The 21,792-nt window shown below is 38.4% G+C and overlaps 1 protein-coding gene across 2 annotated transcripts in view; it reads right to left on the bottom strand.

The window, feature by feature from the left end:
* Positions 1–220: 220 nt before the first annotated feature.
* CHEK1 (checkpoint kinase 1) overlaps positions 221–21,792 on the bottom strand; it is a 31,845-nt gene continuing 10,273 nt past the window's right edge. For both annotated transcript variants that reach the window (XM_077894072.1, XM_077894071.1), the window contains 8 exons: positions 14,102–14,290; positions 13,547–13,651; positions 10,029–10,124; positions 5,636–5,744; positions 5,272–5,449; positions 4,879–5,010; positions 2,304–2,405; positions 221–1,094 (listed from right to left, as the gene is read on the bottom strand). In XM_077894072.1, the coding sequence (XP_077750198.1) occupies positions 999–1,094; positions 2,304–2,405; positions 4,879–5,010; positions 5,272–5,449; positions 5,636–5,744; positions 10,029–10,124; positions 13,547–13,651; positions 14,102–14,290 (1,007 nt within the window). In that variant the 3' untranslated portion in view covers positions 221–998. The remainder of the gene's footprint in view (positions 1,095–2,303; positions 2,406–4,878; positions 5,011–5,271; positions 5,450–5,635; positions 5,745–10,028; positions 10,125–13,546; positions 13,652–14,101; positions 14,291–21,792) is intronic.

Genomic DNA, 21,792 nt, shown 5'->3' with positions numbered 1-21,792 from the left:
ATCATGACCCGAACCTAAGCCAGATGCTTAATCAACTGAGCCACCCAGGAGACCCCAAAATTAATATAAATTTTATTAAAAGAACAGAGTCTTAGTAAATCTAATAGTAAAAGAATTAGGAATCAGATCTATTTCTCTCACAGCTTATTTACTTCTCCCTCCCTCTTTTATTCCTTACTACCTAGAAGCTTGGTTACCAAGAAGTCCACAGAGTTGGCTATTCATTTTCAAAATAGAATTTATTTCTGTAATAAAGAATTAAAATATGGCTGTGAAAGTAGAAAATAATATAGAAAAATATTTAAAATGTGCAATAGTAATTTTAGAGTAAAGGTAGTTAAGCATTAGAGTCCATGCTCAACTTCTACTTGAAAGACCAACCAGTATTTTATATATTAACTACACTGGAAAAAACATACCTAGCAATTTCAATTAACAGTTATACTCCAAAAACAGATTTATATACTTGGTAAGGCCCTTGTGAAAATATAAGTATAAATTTTGAGGATATATTTTTTGAAGTTGGCTTCACTTTATAGACTGATAAATCTACTGTCCAAAAGTCACAGGACTGCTTTTATTACTAATCCATCCATATAATTAAATCAACATAGAGGAAACACCTACTTTTTTGGATAAAACCAAATGTTCTGTTAACAATATGACAAGAATATCATCTTTCATTACAGTGGTATAAAAGTTGGTAAGTTCATGTATCCTCAAAGCTTGGTTTCCATTACATGGGTCTTTGGAAACTAAACACAGGATGAGAAATATCTAATGAATTCTATCCATCCATTCCCCAAAGCTTTACTTACAATGAAGATGTAAGGTATTGTTTGTATGAAGAACATACCAAAAAAATTCAAAGTGTTTGGCTAGAGGGAAGACAATTCTTCAGAGACTATTGTTTGCAGTTTGCAGAATAGGATAATCTTCTCTAGGAAGAATAATGTCAACATAGCAGCACTATATTCACCAGGAATCCAATGGATCTCTCATGTGGCAGGAAGCCAAACCTTCTGGCTGCTCACAACATCACTCAGCTTCCCTTTAATCTTCAGGAAGTGTCTCTTGAATTCTAATCCATCTCCCTATATTATGAATAATATCCAAAAAATAATATCAAAAAAGAGACTGCCATAAAATCAAACTCTCTTTAGTGGCAAGTAGAGATAAACACCCTTAGATATGTCCAACTACAATTCCCTTCAAGTCCTCTTCTGAAGACTAAATATCCTAGAAGATATGGCTACATAAACAATTTCAACTTGATTTTGGGCCATCACTGTTCCCACCATACTGAGCGTAGAGAGGCAGAAACAATGGCATCTTATCTCTGTCCAGCATTGGTATCTATGTCTATGAACCTAAATCACTGTTTTCCATAGGTACTAGGGGTTTATAACCCAAAATTAAGCTACACAACTACATTGAAGTCTTGTCCAAATACTGTGGTAACAAAGCCAGTGATTCAGTTATGAGAAGAAATTCATTACACTAGGATCTTAATAATTTAATTTCATACTAAGCATCTGGACAATGCAGCAAATTTCCAATTTCAAAATGTGACCTAGTTCTCTAATCTCCTTTAGAACCATATACAGTATCTCAGGAAACATAGAGAACACTATTTTGCTCTTATATATCAAGGCCAAACTATAACCTCAGAACCAGTAATTTCTAAAGAAATAATCAGATATGTGAACAAGACTCTATGTATACAAATATTAATCACAGATTTACGTATGACAGATAAAGGTTAATTATATTGTACATTTTGACAAACATAATTGTTATTAAGATATATGTGGATTAAATAAGAAAAAGTTTAGAATGCTTTAAAATATTCAGGGTAATTACTGGTGGACAATATAACAGGATTATTTTTATTTTATTGTTACTTATTTACATTTTCTACAATAAAGCTTTTATAATAAGGAAAATGTCATTTGAAAAAAATCTGTATTTTAGAAGGATAATAACAAGAATGTTCAGAAAACTGAATGAGAAAAAGCAAGTTACCATATATTTACAAATGCCATGTATATACAAATATAATGCCATTAAAAAGAAATCTCTACATAAGAGCATTTCCATATAACACATACTAAAGAAGTAGTAAGACTACCATAATGAAATACAGTATAAAATCTCTCTATTCTCTCTGGATAAGTTTAAACTTGATTCTTATTTTATCCTTTATACATGTTTTCATATTTTTTAGGTTTCTTCAATGAACATGTAATACTTCTTTAATAACAGCAAAACAAATTTTTTTTAAAAAATGTTGTTTGACATACCTTAGAGAGCCGAAAGTCAACCAAGATCTTCTCATCCATTTCTACCAAATTCACTTTGAAAATCAGCTTATTGTTTCTCCTATCAGTTGTTGATACAGTAACCTAAGGCAATAAAAATAAGATTAGTGCAAATTACAAAAACATTTGTAAAACTTCTCATTTCAAGGAATGACCAAAAAAAATACACCAGTGTACCACAATTGTGCAACACTGGAACATAATGTTCTGGGAAAGAAGATGCTTAATACATATATTGCTGGTGGGAATCTGCAAAGGTGCAGCTGCTTTGGAAAACCACTTGGCAGCTCCTCAAAAAGTTAAACACAGATACTATATGCCTTAGTAATTCCATTAGCAAGTTATATACCTAAGAAATTGAAAACATATTGTTGTGAATTGAACTATGTCCCCTCAAAATTCATATGTTGAAGCCCTAGCCCCTCAGATTGTGACTGTATTTAAAGACTGGGCCTTTAAATAGGTAATAAGAGTTAAAATGAAACCACTTAGTGGGCTCTGATCCAATATGACTGATAGCTTTATAAGAAAAAAAAAAAGTGCTGCCCGGGTTGCTCAGTGGTTTGGCACCTGCCTTTGGCCCAGGGCATGATCCTAGAGACCTGGGATCAAGTCCCACGTGGGGCTCCCTGCATGGAGCTTGCTTCTCTCTCTGCCTATATCTCTGCCTCTCTTGAATAAATAAATTCTTTACAAAAAAAAAAATTTTAATAAAAAATTAGAATACAGAGAGAGAAAGATACCAGGTACACATGCACACAGAGGAAAGGCAAGATGAGGAGGCAGCAAGAGGCAGCATCTGAAAGCCATGAAGTGAGGCCTTAGAAGAAATCAATCCTGCCTGGGATGCCTGGGTGGCTCAGCAGTTCAGCATCTGCCTTTGGCTTAGGCCATGATCTCGGGTTCTGGGATCGAGTCCCACATCAGGCTCCCTGCATGGAGCCTGCTTCTCCTCTCTGCCTGTGTCTCTGCCTCTCTTTCTCTATGTATCTCTCATGAATGAATAAGTCAATAAATCCTCTTTTAAAAAAAGAAAAAGAAGTCAACCCTGCCGGCACCTTAATCTCAGACTTCAGTTTCTAGAATTGTGAGAAAATAAATTTCTGCTGTTTAAGCACCCAGTTTGGATATTTTGTTATGACAGCCCTGGCAGGCTAAAAACACATTAAGTTCATACAAAAAACTTGTACAAAAATGTTCTCAGCAGCATTATTCATAATAGACAAAAAGTAGAAACATCTCAAAAGTCCATTAACAAGTAAATGGATAAATAAAATATTCTATCCATATAATGTTGTATTCTATTATTCTCCCATAAAAAGGAATGAAGTACTGACAAATGTAAACAACATAGATTAACCTTGAAAACATTATGCTAAGTAAAAGATGACAGACACAAAAAGCCATTTATATAATTCCATTTATATGAAACATCCAGAATAGGCCATCTATAGGACAGAGAGTAAAGTGGCTGCCAGGAAATGAAGGGAAGAAAGAATAAGGAATGACTATTAATTCGAATGGAGTTTATTTTGGGGACGATGGAATGTTCTAGAATAAAATGACGATGGTACCACAATCTTGTGAATATACCAAAACCACTAAATTGTACACTTTAAAATAGCTAAAATGACGATTTTTAGGTTACCGTGAATTACATCTCAATATACCTACCTGATTAAAAAAAAAAAGTAAATTATCTACATAAGTGAGAGGAAAATCAGGCTGGTCTCAGATTTCTGCACAGTAACAATTTCCCCTAATTTTAATTTTGAAAGCTTACAAAGCTATTAAATAAATAAAAAAAAAACCCTGAAAGAATCACCAACTATATACCCTTTGTTGGTCTTATCAACCTAGATAAGTAGGTTTACTTGTCTTTTTTTTTCTTTTAGTTTTTCAAACAAGCTATACAAGACATACACTTCACTTCAACATGTTTCTCCTGTGAACAAAGATCCTCTTCTACAAAACTACAATATTATGATAACAACCAAGAAATTTGGCACTGATTCAAAAACATTATCTAATATAAAAACCATATTCAAATTTCCTCAATTGTTCCAATAATGTCTTTTATAGCTTTCACTTCTTTAAAACCATGATCTAGTAAAAGATCATGTCATTACATTATTTGTCAGGCCTCGTTAATACAGAATATTCGTCTAATTGTTTTTCATGCCATTAGATTTTTGAAAAGCCTAAAGATGGACTAGAATTTCAGTATTACAAATATGCTATAATAATATAAAACAAAAATTGGTGGTGGGAGCAGGGGAGATAGAAGAAGTATGGGATTGTTAATGTATTCATCTTTCATAGAAGGTAATCTTTGTTACTCTTACAATTTAAGGACATACAGTTTTCAAGAACATGACTTGCGTCTCTTGATATTTTTAACAACCTTAAAGAAGACTTTCAATACTATTTCTTAAGGTAAGTAACATTTTACTTAAGTCTTTTAAATTCCAATTGCTTTTTTAAAAAATATATACTGATAATGATCATTTTTTACTCAAATATTTACATTTTTCTTCAGGAAAATCAAGAAACATACCTGATTCATACAACTCTTTTTCCACTGATAGCCCAATTTCTCACAAGTCTCTTTCAGGCATTGATAAGATTTGTCTGCATCCAATTTGGTAAAAAATCGTGTCATCCTTTTCACCAAGCGCTGCCAAGGGTTCTACATGTCAAACAGAGGAAACCTGAATAAATCTGGTATCACCAAAAGCAGTCATATCATAGCTATTGGGTCTGAAAATTTTTTTGTGTGACTAAAGATTCTTATATAGGAAAGCATCCTCTTATCTCTTCCTTAAAAAAAAACTATATACGCACAATATTAATACTATATTTCTAAGATTTATACATTAAAACAAAAGCCTTTATGAGGAAAAAACTAGAAGTTTCTCATCATTTATTTGAAAAAACTAAATTCCCTTACCTGTGAGGATCCCGGGGTGCCAAGTAACTGACTATTCAGGAGCATATGATCAGGACATGTGGGTTGGGAAAAACTGATCCCTTGTACCAGCTTATCAATATATGAAGGGCTAGTGTCCCATACGGAAAGACCTGTCCGTGGTTCTGGCTGGGAACTGGAGTACTTCACATTTTCTTCACTGAGGCATTAAGATATGGGGAAAAATATATCTTTAGATAAAACCAATCAGGCCTTTCTTATATCACATTACCATTCTCACACTGATAAAAAATTACATTCATTATCAAGAAAAAATATATACATGCATTATTTTTATGGGAATATTACATACAATAATTATTTGGTCTTTATTGATTTATCTTACCTAGAGGCACTGTTCACTGGAGAGAAGTCCAAATTGGATTGAATGTGCTTAGAAAATCCACTAGGAGACTCTGATACACCACCTGAAGTGACTCGGGGCCTCTTTGCTCCTAAAAAAAGAAAACATAAATACAAATGTTTTTAAACCACATCTAAATCCATTTACTCAAAACAAAATAGTTATATGACAAATAGTGGCTCTCCATACATGATTGCATAAGAAATGTGGTCATCATAAACTTAGGAGGACTCCTGTGTCAAATTACACATTTCACAAATCCTGATTTGTATGTTGCCAGTGTGGGATTTCACAATAAAGTCATAATTTTATTTTATTTTTTTAAGATTTTATTTATTTGACAGAGATAGAGAGAGTGAACAAAAGCAGGAAAAGAGGCAGAGGGAGATGCAGGCTCCCTGCTAAGCAGGGAACCTGACACAGAGCTCAGGTGTCAGGACCAGGATCCAGAGATCATGACTAAGCTAAAGGCAGATGCTTAACCAACTGAGCCACCCAGGCACTCTCTCCCCTGGCAAAACTTTACTGAGAATAATTATTACAAAGAAAATGATGCCACTGTAACTTCTGTGGTTAATACCCTTAGCTGGATCCTCAATACTGATAGTCCTATGTTTTTCAGTCAGTTTCCTCTCCCTTTCTCCATAATGACTGCTTCAAAACTTCTACATTCTTATCAAATTCCCACAACCACCCACCCTCCAGTTCCTTATTACGTAGCACAGGACACCATCTCCCACTGCACAAAGAAAATAACGTCATTAGAAACTCCCTCAACTTGCCATTAATAAATCTGCCAATTTACTTGCATTGCGACTCATCCTTCCCTCCCTTCCATGCTCCCATCCAATGCCCATCCCTCTACTCATACCTGAACCCCATACCTTCCTATCTCTTCGGGGTCTTGATGCTCCTTCATTCCTTCTCTCTTATACCTTCAGCCTTTTTCCCTCTCAACTGGAACTGTCCCTAAACCATTTAAACACACTTATATTTAGCCAAACATTTTATTTATTAATTCCTTCATCCAAATATTTTAGTAAGCCTCCTATGGATCAGGCAGTAAGATGAGAGAAACAGCATGCTGGTATGCTGATGAGAAAGTTAATACAGAAAAATTAACAATGCAGGAGGAAGACTGAAGAATTGCTAGATAATGTCCCTGAGTAAGCAAAAGCAAAAGAGAACTGGGTCTCAAGTACAAGAGAAAGAGAGTTGGCTTATAACTGGAGCAATTTATTCATAGCAACAAAGAGAAAGCAGAGTATAGGAGCACAGAGGCAGCTGGTTAGGTGAGTGGAGGTGATGACTGAAGCCTGTAGAAGTTCCTTTGTGACTGTTTCCATTTCTCAGTGAAATAGGAAATGCTGTCACCAACTGAGAGTGAGGAGGGGAAAAGAGGCATTCAAAGTTGAAGGGGAAAAAAAAGTATATAAATGTGATTTAGGAGAGTGAGGCTGTCAAAGGAGTGGAGAAATGCATTATAACTGACTGGCAGAATTAAGGGCTCACTTGAGATTAGTGATCCTGAATTTAAAGTTAATATTCTGGTCCAAATGTGATCCGCTGTGCAGGTGTTAAGTGTACATAGGCAGAAAACTGGATTAAACTTGGGTTAGGTTTTGACCAGTAACCATGATGAAGAGCGAACAGGGCTGGAAAGCTGAAGCTGAATGTAAAGGAGTCATTATAATAACTGACCCTAGGATTTAAAGTAATGAGGATGGGATGCCTGGGTGGCTCAGCGGCTCAGAGTCTGCCTTTGGCTCAGGGCATGATCCCAGAGTCCCAGGATTGAGTCCCACATCCAGCTCTCTGCATGGAGCCTGCTTCTCCTCCCTCTTCCTGTGTGTCTCTCTCTGCCCTCCCCGCCCCATGTGTGTCTCTCATGAATAAATAAAATATTTGAAAATAGTAATAATAAATAAAGTAATGAGGATGGAGCTAAGGACCTAGGGAGGGGGCAAATAAGAAATAGTGAAAAGGAAGTAGATTCGTGAATTGCATATCTAGGTAGGGTCAAAGGATTGCTGGAGTCAGGGAACTAGAGGAAACCAGGAAAATATAACAGTAGTCAAAGCAGGATGCTTAAAGAGACAATCCAGGAAATATAAGTTCAGAAAATTGGAAGGATCATCCAAATGAATATTTAAATTACCAAGAACCATGACAAAATGTACATCAAGAGTTGGAGAGAGTGACGATGTGACAAGAATTTTAATTGGAGGTTCAAAAGCTGACTGTAACAAGGATGGAACAGCGGGTGATAATCTGATATGAAATTCAAAATGAAGCAGGGGAGAAATGTGAGGAAAAGGCAGAAAGTGGCAACAAAGGACAAAAAGGATGCTTGCCCACTCTCAGATTCAAAGGTAGGAGAGTGTGGGAAAGAAAACAGCTACCACTGGAGGAAGCCTGTGTTCTCAAGGGAGAGCTGGATTCCTGTTAGAATAGAGTGAAAGGTAAAAGATGCATTCAGAGAACGCCTGGGTGGCTCAGCAGTTGAGCGCCTGCCTTCGGCCCAGGGCATGATCGTGGAGTCCCAGGATCAAGTTCCTCATCGGACTCCCTGCAAGGAGCCTGCTTCTCTCTCTGCCTATGTCTCTGCCTCTCTCTGTCCCTCATGCTCTCATGAATAAATAAAATCTTAAAAAAATAAAAGATGCATTCAGAGAAGAGTTAAAAACTCACTCATCTCTAGCCATTGTCCTCTTTCCTCTCATTCACAGCCAGAATGAGCTGTCTACACTCTGCTTCATTATCTCTCTTTTAGACTATAATCACTGTACTCGACAATTACTCCCAGCTCTCCACCAAATCTGTTCCTGCCACAAACACAAATAACTACTGGGCAAACTTTTAGGCTTCATGTTATTAATTCATTAACAGTATCTGCTACTGTCATGCATTTTTTTCTCTTAGCCTCAATCCCTCCATATTCTCCTGATGTTCCCCCGCCCCATCTCTTTGGCTATTTTTCTGTTTTACTGGCCCTTACCTACCACTTAAATGTTGGCATTCCTTAAAGTTTCACATACTCAATTTCATCTACCAGTTTAAACTACCATCTATTTGCAGAGAACACCCAAATATTGAGATCTCACGCCTGGTCCTGTCTCCTCAGTTACACACATACACACGCACACACACACACAGCATACATCATCTCCTTTTTAGACAGTTTTTACTTCTAAAATTCCACATGTCCAAAATCAATAAAATTTCCCAATTCTGTTTTTCCTGAGTTATATCCTAGTAAATGGCACCACCATTTTCTGAGTTGGCCAACCCAGAAAGGAGTCATCCCAGACTCCTCATCCTCCTTCATTTTCCACATATAAACAATCACCAGTCTATCAATTGTAGACTGTAAATTTCTTTGGAATCTACCTCTTCCTTCCAAGCCCATTGCCACTAAAGCTCATGCAAGGTACCGTCTACTCACATCTAAGATCAAAAATGTCATAAACAATGAAAAAGAAAAAGCCAGAAAGATTTTTTTTAAGATTTTATTTATCTATTCATGATAGACATAGAGAGAGAGACAGAGACAGGCAGAGACACAGGCAGACGGAGAAGCAGGCTCCATACCAGGAGCCCGACATGGGTCTCGATCCCGGGACCCTAGGACCGCACCCTGGGCCGAAGGCAGGTGCCAAACCGCTGAGCCACCCAGGGATCCCCGCCAGAAAGATATTTTAAAACCAAGTATATGATGTTATTTCCTGGCTTAAAATCTCTTAAAAGCTTCCTCAATGGCCTTAAGTTAAAGCCCAAAATCCCAAATGTGGTTTACAAGGTCCCCCTCTACAATTTGGTCACTATCTACCTCTCTACCTTCATCTCAAACCTGTCTCCCTCTTCCTATTCTTTATTCACTCATTTACTCAACAAACATTTACTGAGAGCCTACAATGTACCACACACCATGCTAACCACTGGTGACACCGTGATGAACAAGACAGACATGGTCCATGCCATACTGGCCTTCTTTCAAGTTCCTCAAATGTACCACCTTCCAAATTCCAAGACTCTCCAGAATGCTGCTTCCTCTGTTCCAAAGAAACTGTCACTCATCTTGCTAGTACTCATCTGGCTAGCTCCCCTTTAATCTTCAGACCTTAAATTTAATGTGATTTCCCCAGGAAGACAAGGTTTCTCTGTCATTTAAGACTTGGTCATACGCTTAGCTATAGTACTCTGACTTTCCATTTTATTAAAAACCGTAAAATTATTTTGTATTTCTCTTTTCCCTACTAGACATTATAACCAACCCGAGGACAGAGATAACAGCTATCTTGTGCTGTTGACTCGTGATACTGACTCAATTGCCTTTTCTTTCACAGAAAAAATACTTGTATTTTCAGGATATTACCTTTCTTGAGTGGTTTGTTGTACCATCTATCTTTTTTGATGTCTGGGATGGTAATCCTTACTGATGGATTCTCAACTAGGATTTTATGCAGCAAAGCTGAAATAAAAATATTAATACGATATTTACAAAATAGTCATGAGATTAGAATGCAACATTTACAAAATAGTCATGCAGATTAGAAACTTGTGCTGTGGAACATATTCTCTTTTAGTCTCTTTATATCCAAATACTTCTGGGCAAGAGAAAAAATAAGCTACTATATTATTGCTTTAATTTCATGTAATTGCTCTTTGCTACTGTCTATATCTTAGAATACCAGTTCGTAGATCTGATTCTCAGTTGTCTGCAAGTAAGCAGAGCAGGAGCCAGGTGGAAATGTTTCTTCGCGTGTGACACACATTAACAAAAAGATACAAAAACCCTCATCCATTTTCAATACCAAACTCGTTCCAATATATCATGTTATGTCCTCACGCACACAGTTTTATAAAGAAAATTTACTTTCCAATAACTTTTTAAGAGATAATCATGTACGCAGCTATCATCCTAAAGTATCTTAACTATCTCGATGAAGAATTCATATATCTTCAAAAGCCAAAAAAAAATTTTTTAAAGATTTTATTTGAGAGAGAGAGAGAGAGAGAAAGCACAGAGGGACAGTGCAAGGGTAGGGGGAGAAGGAGATTCCCCACTGAGCAGGGAGCCTGATGCAGGGCTTGATCCCAGGACCCTGAGATTATGACTTGAGCTTAAGGCAGATGTTTAACTGATTGAACCACCCATAGGCTCCCCAAAATTATTATTATTATTTTTAAAGATTTTATTTATTCATGAGAGACACACACAGAGAGAGGCAAAGACACAGGCAGAGGGAGAAGCAGGCTCCATGCATGGAGCCTGACATGGGACTCGATCCTGGGTCTCCAGGATCACGCCAGGCTGAAGGCGGCTCTAAACTGCTGAGCCACCTGGGCTGCCCCCAAAATTATTTGCTAATGGGACAAAGATTTATACGAGAAACTGAAGCCATAAAAACACAGGGAATTTTTTTTTTTAAGTTAGGTCTAGGAAATATCTTTCCAAACATAACAATATAGTCAGAAAATTGCAAAGGACAAAATAATAGATTTGAATAAAAATATAAACTTCTGCATGTGAAAATAGCGTAAACAAAATAAAAATGCATGGCAAATTGTGAAAAACACTTGTAACTAATGCAAAGCTCTAATGACATTAATGTTTAAAAAAAAAACAACCCCATACAAAATAGTAAGAAAACCTCCCTGCCACAAGTGAGCAAAACAGATCATTCACAAAAATGGACAAAAAGCTAACAATGGATATACAACCTCACTGGTATTAAATTTAAAATAAGAAACAGTGAATATAGGGGTGCCTGGGTGGCTTAGCCAGTTAAGCAATCAACTTCGTTTCTGCTCAAGTTGTGATCTCAGAGTCCTGAGATGGAGCCCCATGTTGGGCTCCATGCTTAATGTCTGGCTAAGACACTCTCTATCCCTCCCCACTGCATGTGTGCACTGCATACGCTCTCTGGTCTAAAATAAATATATCTTAAAAAAATTTTTTTTTAATATAAACTAATGAAATTGTGAAGAAATGATACAAACTCTCTAAAAAGCAATTTGGCAGGGATCCCTGGGTGGCTCAGTGGTTTAGCACCTGCCTTTGGCCCAGGACATGATCCTGGAGTCCCGGGATCGAATCCCACATCAGGCTCCCTGCATGGGGCCTGCTTCTCCCTCTGCCTGTGTCTCTGCCTCTCTCTCTTTCTCTCTGTGTCTCTCATGAATAAATAAATAAAATCTTAAAGAAAAACAAAAAATTAAAATTAAAAAAAATTAAAAAAAGAAAAGCAATTTGGCCAGGTAAACCGTAATAATTAAAAACTGCATATATCCCTGACACTTCTGGATTTGTTTAGTTTTAAGATTTTATTTATTTATTCATGAGAGACACAGAGAGAGAGAGAGGCAGAGACACAGGCAGAGGGAGAAGCAGGCTCCATGGAGGGAGCCCAACGTGGGACTCGATCCCAGGTCTCCAGGATTACGCCCTCGGCCAAAGGCAGGCACTAAACCACTGAGCCACCCAGGGATCCCTTGTTTTGTTTTTTAAAGGACTTTATTTTTTTTCTGCTGATTTATTTATATTTTTAAAGATTTTATTTATTCATGTGAGATACAGAGAGAAAGAGGCAGAGACATATGCAGAGGGAGAAGCAGGCTCCATGCAGGGAGCCCGATGTGGGACTCGATCCCGGGACCGCAGGGTCACGACCTGAGCCTAAGGCAGACACTTAACTGCTGAGCCACCCAGGCATCCTGTGAATTTATTTTTTAATTAAGTGTATGTGCATTATGTGAATGATCATCATATTGCCTTCATAAGTGAAAATTTTTAAAATATATAAATCTCCAAAGAAAATGAATTGGATGAATAAGGTAAAATATACCCACACAGCATAATTCCATCCTTTAAAACAATGATGTTTTACAGCCTTTAAAAACAATGATGTAGACCTATAGTTATAGTCATGGAAGAATGTCCATGTCAACAGCATTAAGACAAAAAAACAGGTTATAAAATAGCGTATGTAGTGTGATCTCATTTTCTATAAAAACACAAATACTTATAAATAATATACATATGTAACAAATATTTGTAAAACATTTTTTTTGTTATTTTTTTAAAGATTTTATTTATTCATGAGAGACACAGAGAGAGAGGGGCAGAGACACAGGTAGAGAGAGAAGCAGGCTCCATGCAGGGAGCCCGACGCTGTGACTTGAAGATGCTTAACCTCTGAGCCACCCAGGTGTCCCAACATTTTTACAATAAAGTATAGAACTGCATGTCAAAATATTAAAAGAAGCTATTTCTGAGTGCTGGGATTATACAGTTTTTTTTTAAATTATTATTTTCCAATCTATCTGCAAGGATTATGGATTACTTATGTGATTATTTAAAAGTTAAAAAGAGGGAAACTCTAAAAAACAACAACAACAACAACAAAAAAAAGAAAAGTAAAAGGGAAGCCATGGGGATCCCTGAGAGACTCAACAGTTTGGCACCTGCCTTTGGCCCGGAGCATGGTCCTGGAGTCCCGGGGATCAATTCTCACATCGGGCTCCCTGAATGGGGCCTGCTTCTCCCCCTGCCTGTGTCTCTGCCTCTCTCTCTCTGTGTGTCTCTCATGAATAAATAAATAAAATCTTAAAAAAAAAAAAAAAAGAGGGAAGCCTGGGTGGCTCAGAGTTGTGTCTGCCCTTGCCTCAGGGCATGATCCTGGAGTCCCAGGATCAAGTCCTGATTTGGGCTCCCCCCGCAGGGAGCCAGCTTCTCCCTCTACCTATGTCTCTGCCTCTCTCTGTGTCTCTCATAAATAAATAAATAAAAATCTTTAAAAAAAAAATATGTATATAAAATGAAAAAATTCAAACATCACTAGGTTTCATTATATAAGAAATCAGTAGTTTCAATCAATATAACCCAGTTACCAAGAGGAGCTGAATCAATTTTTTTCCAAGGGTTAAGGTATGTTTTTTTTTCTTTCCAATCAGAATATTCTTGACAACTGTCACTGGGCTGGTCCCATGGTAATTCTAAAAAAGAAACAAGTCATGGTTTTCTGAGTATTCACATTATATAGTAAAGATTTTAAAGAAAAATAGTCAATGATGCAAATACTAGTCAATGATACAAATCCATTAAAAGTTTTCTCCAAATTAATTCAATATGTTTTTCAAACTAAGAATACCAACTCACAGAAATTTTAGAGGTATTTCAAAAACGGATGAACCACTTCCACCCACCCTGTTTCCAAACTTATTCACACGAATCTTAAAAGATTGCTATTGTGATATTTCATTTAAAAGGTATACATACCTCATTTTTAAAAAGCTTTGGGATTCCAAGTTCCAAATTAGTTATAAATAAAGTCACTATTAAAATATATATAAATATGGATTCTCTTGGTTTGTTTCATTTATTTTGGTATAATAAATCTGGCTTTCCATAGGACAAGAGTTTCACCATGATTAAATAGCTCTTACCTCCAGCCAACATTGCTGTAAGTACTATTCCACAGGACCAAACATCAACTGGTTCTGCATGAAATTCTTTTCTCTTTAGAAGTTCTGGAGCAACATAAGGTAAAGTACCACACATCTTGTTCAATAAACGTTCACGATTATTATGCCGAAACACTGTTGCCAAGCCAAAGTCAGAGATTTTGAGGTTATCTAAACAAAAGTAAAAATGAATGGCACTGGAATAAAATGTTTTATAAATATATATACTTAAAGGAATTAAGTTTTATTGGAAAATCACTGGTGTTACTTAAAACGTGTACAACTTTTCTACCTTAAAAGGACAAAAAAGTGGTTTTTTTTTTTAAACGATTTTACTTATTTGAAAGAGAACACAAGCAACAGGAGCAGCAGAGGGAAGAAAGGGAGAAGCAGGCTAGCCCTGAGCATACAGCCTGCGGCAGGGCTCAATCCCAGGACCATGACCTGAGCTGAAGGCAGACGATTAACCAACTGAGCCACCCACGTGCCCCAAAAAAGAAATTTTAAAAAAAGAAGAAATAAAAGATATCACATAGCTAAAACTAGAAAAAGGCCGCCTCATCGCTTCTATTAAAAGAAAAATCATCAAATACACAAAACAGTGGACCAGGTTAAAGAAAGACACTGGAGTCAAAGGGGATTGCCCTTCTGGAGAATGAACACTATCTTAGGTTGAAAGCAGAGCCAGGGCCTTCAACAACTTGTACAGAGGGCAGGAAGGAGGGATCCCTGGGTGGCGCAGCGGTTTAGCACCTGCCTTTGGCCCAGGGCGCGATCCTGGAGACCCGGGATCGAATCCCATGTCAGGCTCCCGGTGCATGGAGCCTGCTTCTCTCTCTGCCTATGTCTCTGCCTCTCTCTCTCTCTCTCTGTGTGACTATCATAAATAAAATAATAATAATAATAAAAAATAAATAAATTTAAAAAAAAACAACAGAGGGCAGGAAGGAGACACCAATAACGTGACAAGTTCAACTTTCTCAGCAGCAAACAAAACCAGCTGGCAGAAGAAAATTATGTAAAGACATACAAAACCTAAAGATCCACAAAACACTAGAACTTCTTGTCAAAGTGGTCAAGTTTAGAAAAGAGAAACTGTGCAAAAAAATAAACCAGAAGAGCAAATTTACTCTAACTTCCCACTTTTAACACATGCAAACTACAGGCAGAACTTTCAATTTATCCTGTCCTTACTAAATATCTGCCATAACTGAGTGACACTGTGCTAGCCAATGCGGGTATATTTCTGAAAATTAACAACAGACAACTGCTGTGAAAGTTATGAAAATACAGAGCATTACAAGATCTTGCCTAATCTTAGGCAGGAGGGAAGACACCCCTCCCCCCCATTACCAAAGGTCAAATGGCACAACCTTTTTAGAGGGCAACCTGGCAATCTGGAAATTTGAAATATTCACTCTTTGAACTAGCAAGTCCCATTTCCAGGACCACAAATACCGAAATACTCCCTCAAATTCATAAGCATAAGGATATTCCTAGCAATATTATCTGTAAATAGCTTAAATATCCATCAATAAAGAAATGATAAAATTTTATTATACATATATACAATGAAAACTATGTTGGTAAGTAGTTTTTAAAAAAGGGTGCTTAAGTGGTTCAGCCAACTGAGTATCCAAGTCTTGGTTTCCTCTCAGGTCATGAGCTCCAGGTCCTAGAATCAAGCTCCATGTCCAGGTCTGCACTCAGTGCAGACTCTATTTGTCCCTCTCCTCTGCTCCCCTTCCCCTCCTCTCTCTCTCTCTGGAATAAATAAAATCTTTAAAAAAGAAAAAAAAAAGGATGTATCTATAGCACTGACATGGAATAGGGTCTAAGTGGAAAAAAAAAAAAAAAAAGGACGAATGTCATAGCAAATATCCATTAGAACATGACCCAATTTTTATATTGGGCCTGTGCACAAATTTAGAGAATAGACATTGCTTTCTATCTTTTTAAATCTAGAAACAACTTAAATATCCTAAAATAAGGGATTGATTCTCTGAAAATCAAGTATATCCACAGAATATAGTATGTAAGCCACTGATGATGTTTGCCTGCATTTGAATTGGGAGGTAGCTATGCAATTATCCTTTTAATATAATATAAATGCAAATACTATATTTAATATTAAATACATTGGTATTGCATATTTAATATATAAATAAATTTATATATAAATTTAATATACTTAAATTTATAATATAAATCATATATAACATGACACAATTATTTTAAGATTTTATTTATTTGTTCATGAGAAACCGAGAAAGAGAGGTAGAGACAAAGGAAGAGGAAGAAGCAGGCTCCCTGCAAGGACCCCAAGATCATGCCCCGAGCCAAAGGCAGACGCTCAAACACTGAGCCACCCAGGTGCCCCTCCATAACACAATCTTGACAAACCACTGAGATTAAGAGTGCCAAGTTACCACTGAAAATGCTAATGTAACTGTAACATTCCTTGAATCTTGCTGTTTCCTTATGTCTGCAACATAATACTAGGGTTAGAGAACTGCAGATAATAAATTCTAAATTGAGGTATGTGGTTATCTCTGAAATAAAGAGAATACATTTGTGAAAGAATACACTGGACTTGGACTATATTTGTAACGTTTTCTTTTTTAAAAAGATTATTGGGGGATCTCTGGGTGGCTCAGCGGTTTGGCGCCTGCCTTTGGCCCAGGGCGCGATCCTGGAGACCCGGGATCGAATCCCACCTCGGGCTCCCGGTGCATGGAGCCTGCTTCTCCCTCTGCCTGTGTCTCTGCCTCTCTCTCTCTCTGTGTCTATCATAAATAAATAAATAAATCTTTAAAAAAATTTAAGAGATTATTGTTAAGTATTAGATAAGAACAAAAGAATATTTATACACTATGCAGGATATGAGAAATATAACAAACATCCATTTACCTAATACTCAATTTAAGAACATTCTAACAACAAAAGAACATTCTATTTCCTTTTAAATCCCCTGGAAAAAAAAAATCCCCTGTAATTAGGGACACCTGTGTGGCTCAGCGGTTGAGCACCTGCCTTCAGCCCAGGGAATGATCCTAGATCAAGTCCCACATCAGGCTCCCTGCATGGAGTCTGCTTCTCTCTCTGCCTCTCTCTCTGTCTCTCTCATGAATAAACAAAATCTTTCATAAATTAATTAATAAATCCCCTGTAATTATTTCCATCAATATATTCCCTTCCCTACTTTCTCAGAAGTGACCACCATTCTGATTTTTATTTTAATATGCTTCTTTGTGGGATGCCTGGGTGGCTCAGGGATGCCTGGGTGGCTCAGTGGTTGAGCGCCTGCCTTGGGCCTAGGACGTGATCCTGGAGACCTGGGATCGAGTCCCACATCAGGCTCCCTGCATGGAGCCTGCTTCTCTCTATGTTTCTGTCTCTTTCTCTCTCTCTCTCTCTGTGTCTCTCATGAATAAATAAATAAAATCTTTAATATGCTTCTTTGTGATTTCCCCAGATTTGTATCTCTAAATAATATTCGATTTTATATATTTTTGAACTTCATATAAATAGAATATACTTGTGCGACCACTTCCATGAAATATATCCATGCCATTACTTTGTACCTATAAATGACGCATTTCATAATTTATCTATTCTACTGCCAGTAGACATTTAGGTTGTTTCCAGTTTTTTGCTATTATAAACACCACCACTTTGAGCAGTGTACATATGCATAATGTTTTATTTATTTATTTTAATATTTTTTATTTATTTATTAGAGATAGAGAGAGAGACAGAGAGAAGCAGGCTCCATGCTGGGAGCCTGATGTAGAATTCGAACCTGGGTCTCCAGGATCACACACTGGGCTGAAGGTGGAGCGAAACCCCTAAGCCACCAGGGCTGCCCATTGTTTTATTTTTTTAAGCCAGGTCGGTACACTGGTAGTTATTGTTTTTTAATTACATTACATATTATGTTTTATACAAATTTTTATGTCCCTGAACTTTTTTTTAAGCTCTACACTCAACATGGAGCTCAAATTCACAACTTCAAGATCAAGAATAGCATGCTCTACCAACAGCCAGGCGCCCATGCCTAAATATTTTTTAAGTTTTAAGTAACTGTAAAGGTTTTTATAAGATATAAATACAATGTAAAATAAAGTCTACATGCACATTTAAAAAGCAGCCCGGGCCGCTCAACAGTTTAGTGCTGCCTTCAGCCCAGGACGTGATCCTGGAGAACTGGGATTGAGTCCCACATCAGGCTCCCTGCATGGAGCCTGCTTCTCCCTCTGCCTGTGTCTCTGCCTCTGCCTCTCTCTCTCTCTGTGTGTGTGTGTGTGTGTGTGTGTGTGTGTGTCCTCATGAATAAATAAATAAAATCTTTAAGAAAAAAAGCATATATCCTTTGATCTAACTTATGTTGATACATGTATGGGTGAAGATATATACGGCTCCTTTATTCTCACAACCCAAATAGATTCTCTTACTATCACCATTTATAAAGAAGGACAGTAAGGCAGAGAGAAAATATGTAATGGCCAACTGACACAAGGCTATACACTTACTATGAGGTGGCCTAGAAATTCCAAGCTTTTAACACTATTCCATACTGCCTCTCATCGTTAGACACAAACAATCCTTTTTCCCCAGAGGGTTTTATGTAGCTTGAAACCTACATTTCCTCAAATAAGGACTTAATTTATAGATGAGGAAGGGGATGAATGACTGTACTACCATCAAGACTATTAGCATTCAAAAACTAATCAAAATAGAATGAAAAACAGAAGCTAAAGGATTCTCCAGCCTTGCTCTCATTTCTTGGGACTCATCAATCAACTATTCAGTTCCTTTTTCCCAATACCAAATTTTCTGAATATCTAAAATTTTGCTATTTGCCTTTATAAAGCAACTTGCAGAAGGCTAAATAACTGAAAGAGGATCTTAGATAGCTAGGTAAATAGCTTAATAAGAGGTTATCTTGGAACATCTGGGTGCCTCAGTGGTTGAGCATCTGCCTTCAGCTCGGAGCATGATCCTGAGGTCCAGGGATCGAACCCCACAACGGGCTCCCCAGAGAGAGCCTGCTTCTCCCTCTGCCTGTCTCTGCCTCTCTCATGAATAAATAATTAAAAAAAAAAAAAAGACTTATTTATTTTAAAGAGAGAGCAAGAAGGAGAAAGGGAGAGGAAGAGAACCTCAAGCAGGCTCACCCCTGAGCATGGAGCCCCTCTTGGGGCTTGACCCCATGACTCCGAGATCATGACCCGAGTCAAAACCAAGAGTGGGATGCTCAACCAAATGAGCCATACAAGCGCCCCCTGTCATCTTTTTCAATCCTGACTCAATAAGCTAACACTTTCACTATCTGTCCATCCCAGTTTTTATAACATGCATGAAGTAAAACTAAACTCTTTGCATCTCCATCGAAGTCACAGATTAAAAAGAACAAACAGGATCCCTGTGTGGCGCAGCGGTTTGGCGCCTGCCTTTGGCCCAGGGCGCGATCCTGGAGACCTAGGATCGAATCCCACATCGGGCTCCCGGTGCATGGAGCCTGCCTCTCTCTCTACCTATGTCTCTGCCTCTCTCTCTCTCTCTGTGTGTGACTATCATAAATAAATAAAAAAATTAAAAAAAAAAAAAAAGAACAAACAGAGTGGAGCTAAGATGGCAGAGTAGGAAGGGGACCCTAGGCTTGCTTCATCCCATGAACACAGGTAGATAAATATCAAATCATTCTGAACACCCAAGAAATTGATCTGAAGACTGAAGAACAAACTGCACAACTAGAAGGAAAGAAGAGGCCACACTGTGAAGGGTAGGAGGTACGGAGATGTGATTTCGGGGAGAAAAAGATCATGGGTGCTGCAGAGGGGAGGGAGCCCTGCTCAAAGAGAGAGGTGGGGGGATGCCTGGGTGGCTCAGCAGTTGAGTGTCTGTCTTTGGCTCAGGGCGTGATCCCAGGGTCCTGGGATCGAGTCCAACATCAGGCTCCTTGCAGGGAGCCTGCTTCTCCCTCTGCCTTATGTCTCTGCCTCTCTGTCTCTCATTTAATAAATAAAATGTTTTTAAAAAGAGAGAGAGAGAGAGAAAGAGAGGTGGGAGAGAAAGAGAGAGAAGAGTACACGGGACATCACACAAGGAAAACACTTCCCAAAACCAGTGACTGGGAAAAACAAGAGGCTGATTTCCCTGAGTTTTTACAACCAGCAGGGCTAAAAGACTAGAGTTTTAGAGGTCTGTGGCACGGCTTGTGTGGAGCCCTGAGGGCACTCAGTGCTCCCAGGGAGACGGAGGGCAGAGAGCCTGGGAGCAGATGGTGCAATCTGAGGATCCCCGGGACACACTGAGAGAGACGGTGCCCCCTTCTTGGCGTACACCTGGGAGAGGTGGCACTGCCTCTCCAGGGACAAAAGAGCCAGAGGGCACCGTTTCCCTACTCCACCCCTCAGTACAGGTGCAGAGATACTTGCTGAGGGCAGCTAACCTGGACACTAGCGCTTTGCTGCACTTTATTCCAAACTCCATGCCCTGTGCTTTGGTGTGACTGCCGCTCTGGGACAAACCTGCATCAGTCCTAACAAGGCAAGACCCTCCTACAGAGGACAAGCACGGGTCTGTGCCATACCAGGTCCCTAAAGTTTGGAGTTTTAAAACTCAGCCAGCCTGCTTGGGGTAGAACACAGGTGCACTACAACACCAGTGGGCAGACAGCCTGGGCACAGACAGGGTGAAGGAAGCAGATCTGAGGGATGCCTGGGACACCTGCTCTTCTGGGAGGGCTTCCTGGACAGTGGTGGGTATGAACTTCCCTCTCCAGGGACAAGAAAGGGGGCTGGTGCCATTACTCTACCCTGCACCTCAGCATAAACTAACTTCAGTAAGCAACACAGCACCGACACTTATGGCCGAAATCGCTTACACCAAGTCTCACCCACCCTGCACTCTACAGGTGCTGCCTGTCTCAGGCAAGTACGCCTAAGAACCAGCACAGTGGGTCCCTCTCTCAGAAGACCAGCACAAATCCCCTCCATGCACCAAGTCTACTGACTGGAGAGTTCCGCAGAGCTTCAGCATAAGTGGAAACAGCATCAGGTCTCTTTTACCAAGCAAACAGAGTACACTTAGTTAAAACTCACCACACTCTGGCCAAGGTCCAAACACTCCCCATTGCAGGCAAGGAGAAACTCTGCAGGGGACCGATCTGAGGAAAAGAGCAGCCAAAATATAGCCAGACAGCACACGACATACCTCAGAGACACTTCCTGAAGCGCCGAGCCCTAGATAATATAGGACCTCTTCTTTATAAAGCCATTACTCTCAGAAGTAGGAAACATAATAGGCTTTCCTAACACAGAGAAGAAAACAGAGATCTAGACAAAATCCCAAGATGGAGGAATTCATCCCAAAGAAAGAATAAGAAAAGGTCATAACAGGGATCTAACTGAAACAGATAATATGAAACATAAGTAATATGTCTGATCCAGAACCTAAAGCAACAATAAGAATACTAGCTGGGCTTGAGAAAAACACAGAAGACACAGGAGAATCCCTTACCTCAGAGATAAAAGATCTAAAAACTAGTCAGACCAAAATAAAAAATGCAGGAACTGAGATTTGAAATCAACTGGATGTAAGGACCACAAGGATGGAAGAATCAGAGGAACAAATAAGTGATAGAAAAGATAAAATTACATGGGATGCCG

The sequence above is a fragment of the Canis aureus genome, chromosome 3 (assembly GCF_053574225.1).
Source record: "Canis aureus isolate CA01 chromosome 3, VMU_Caureus_v.1.0, whole genome shotgun sequence".
In the NCBI taxonomy this organism is placed as follows: Eukaryota; Metazoa; Chordata; class Mammalia; order Carnivora; family Canidae; genus Canis; species Canis aureus.
This window is presented reverse-complemented; position numbering and strand designations above follow the sequence as displayed.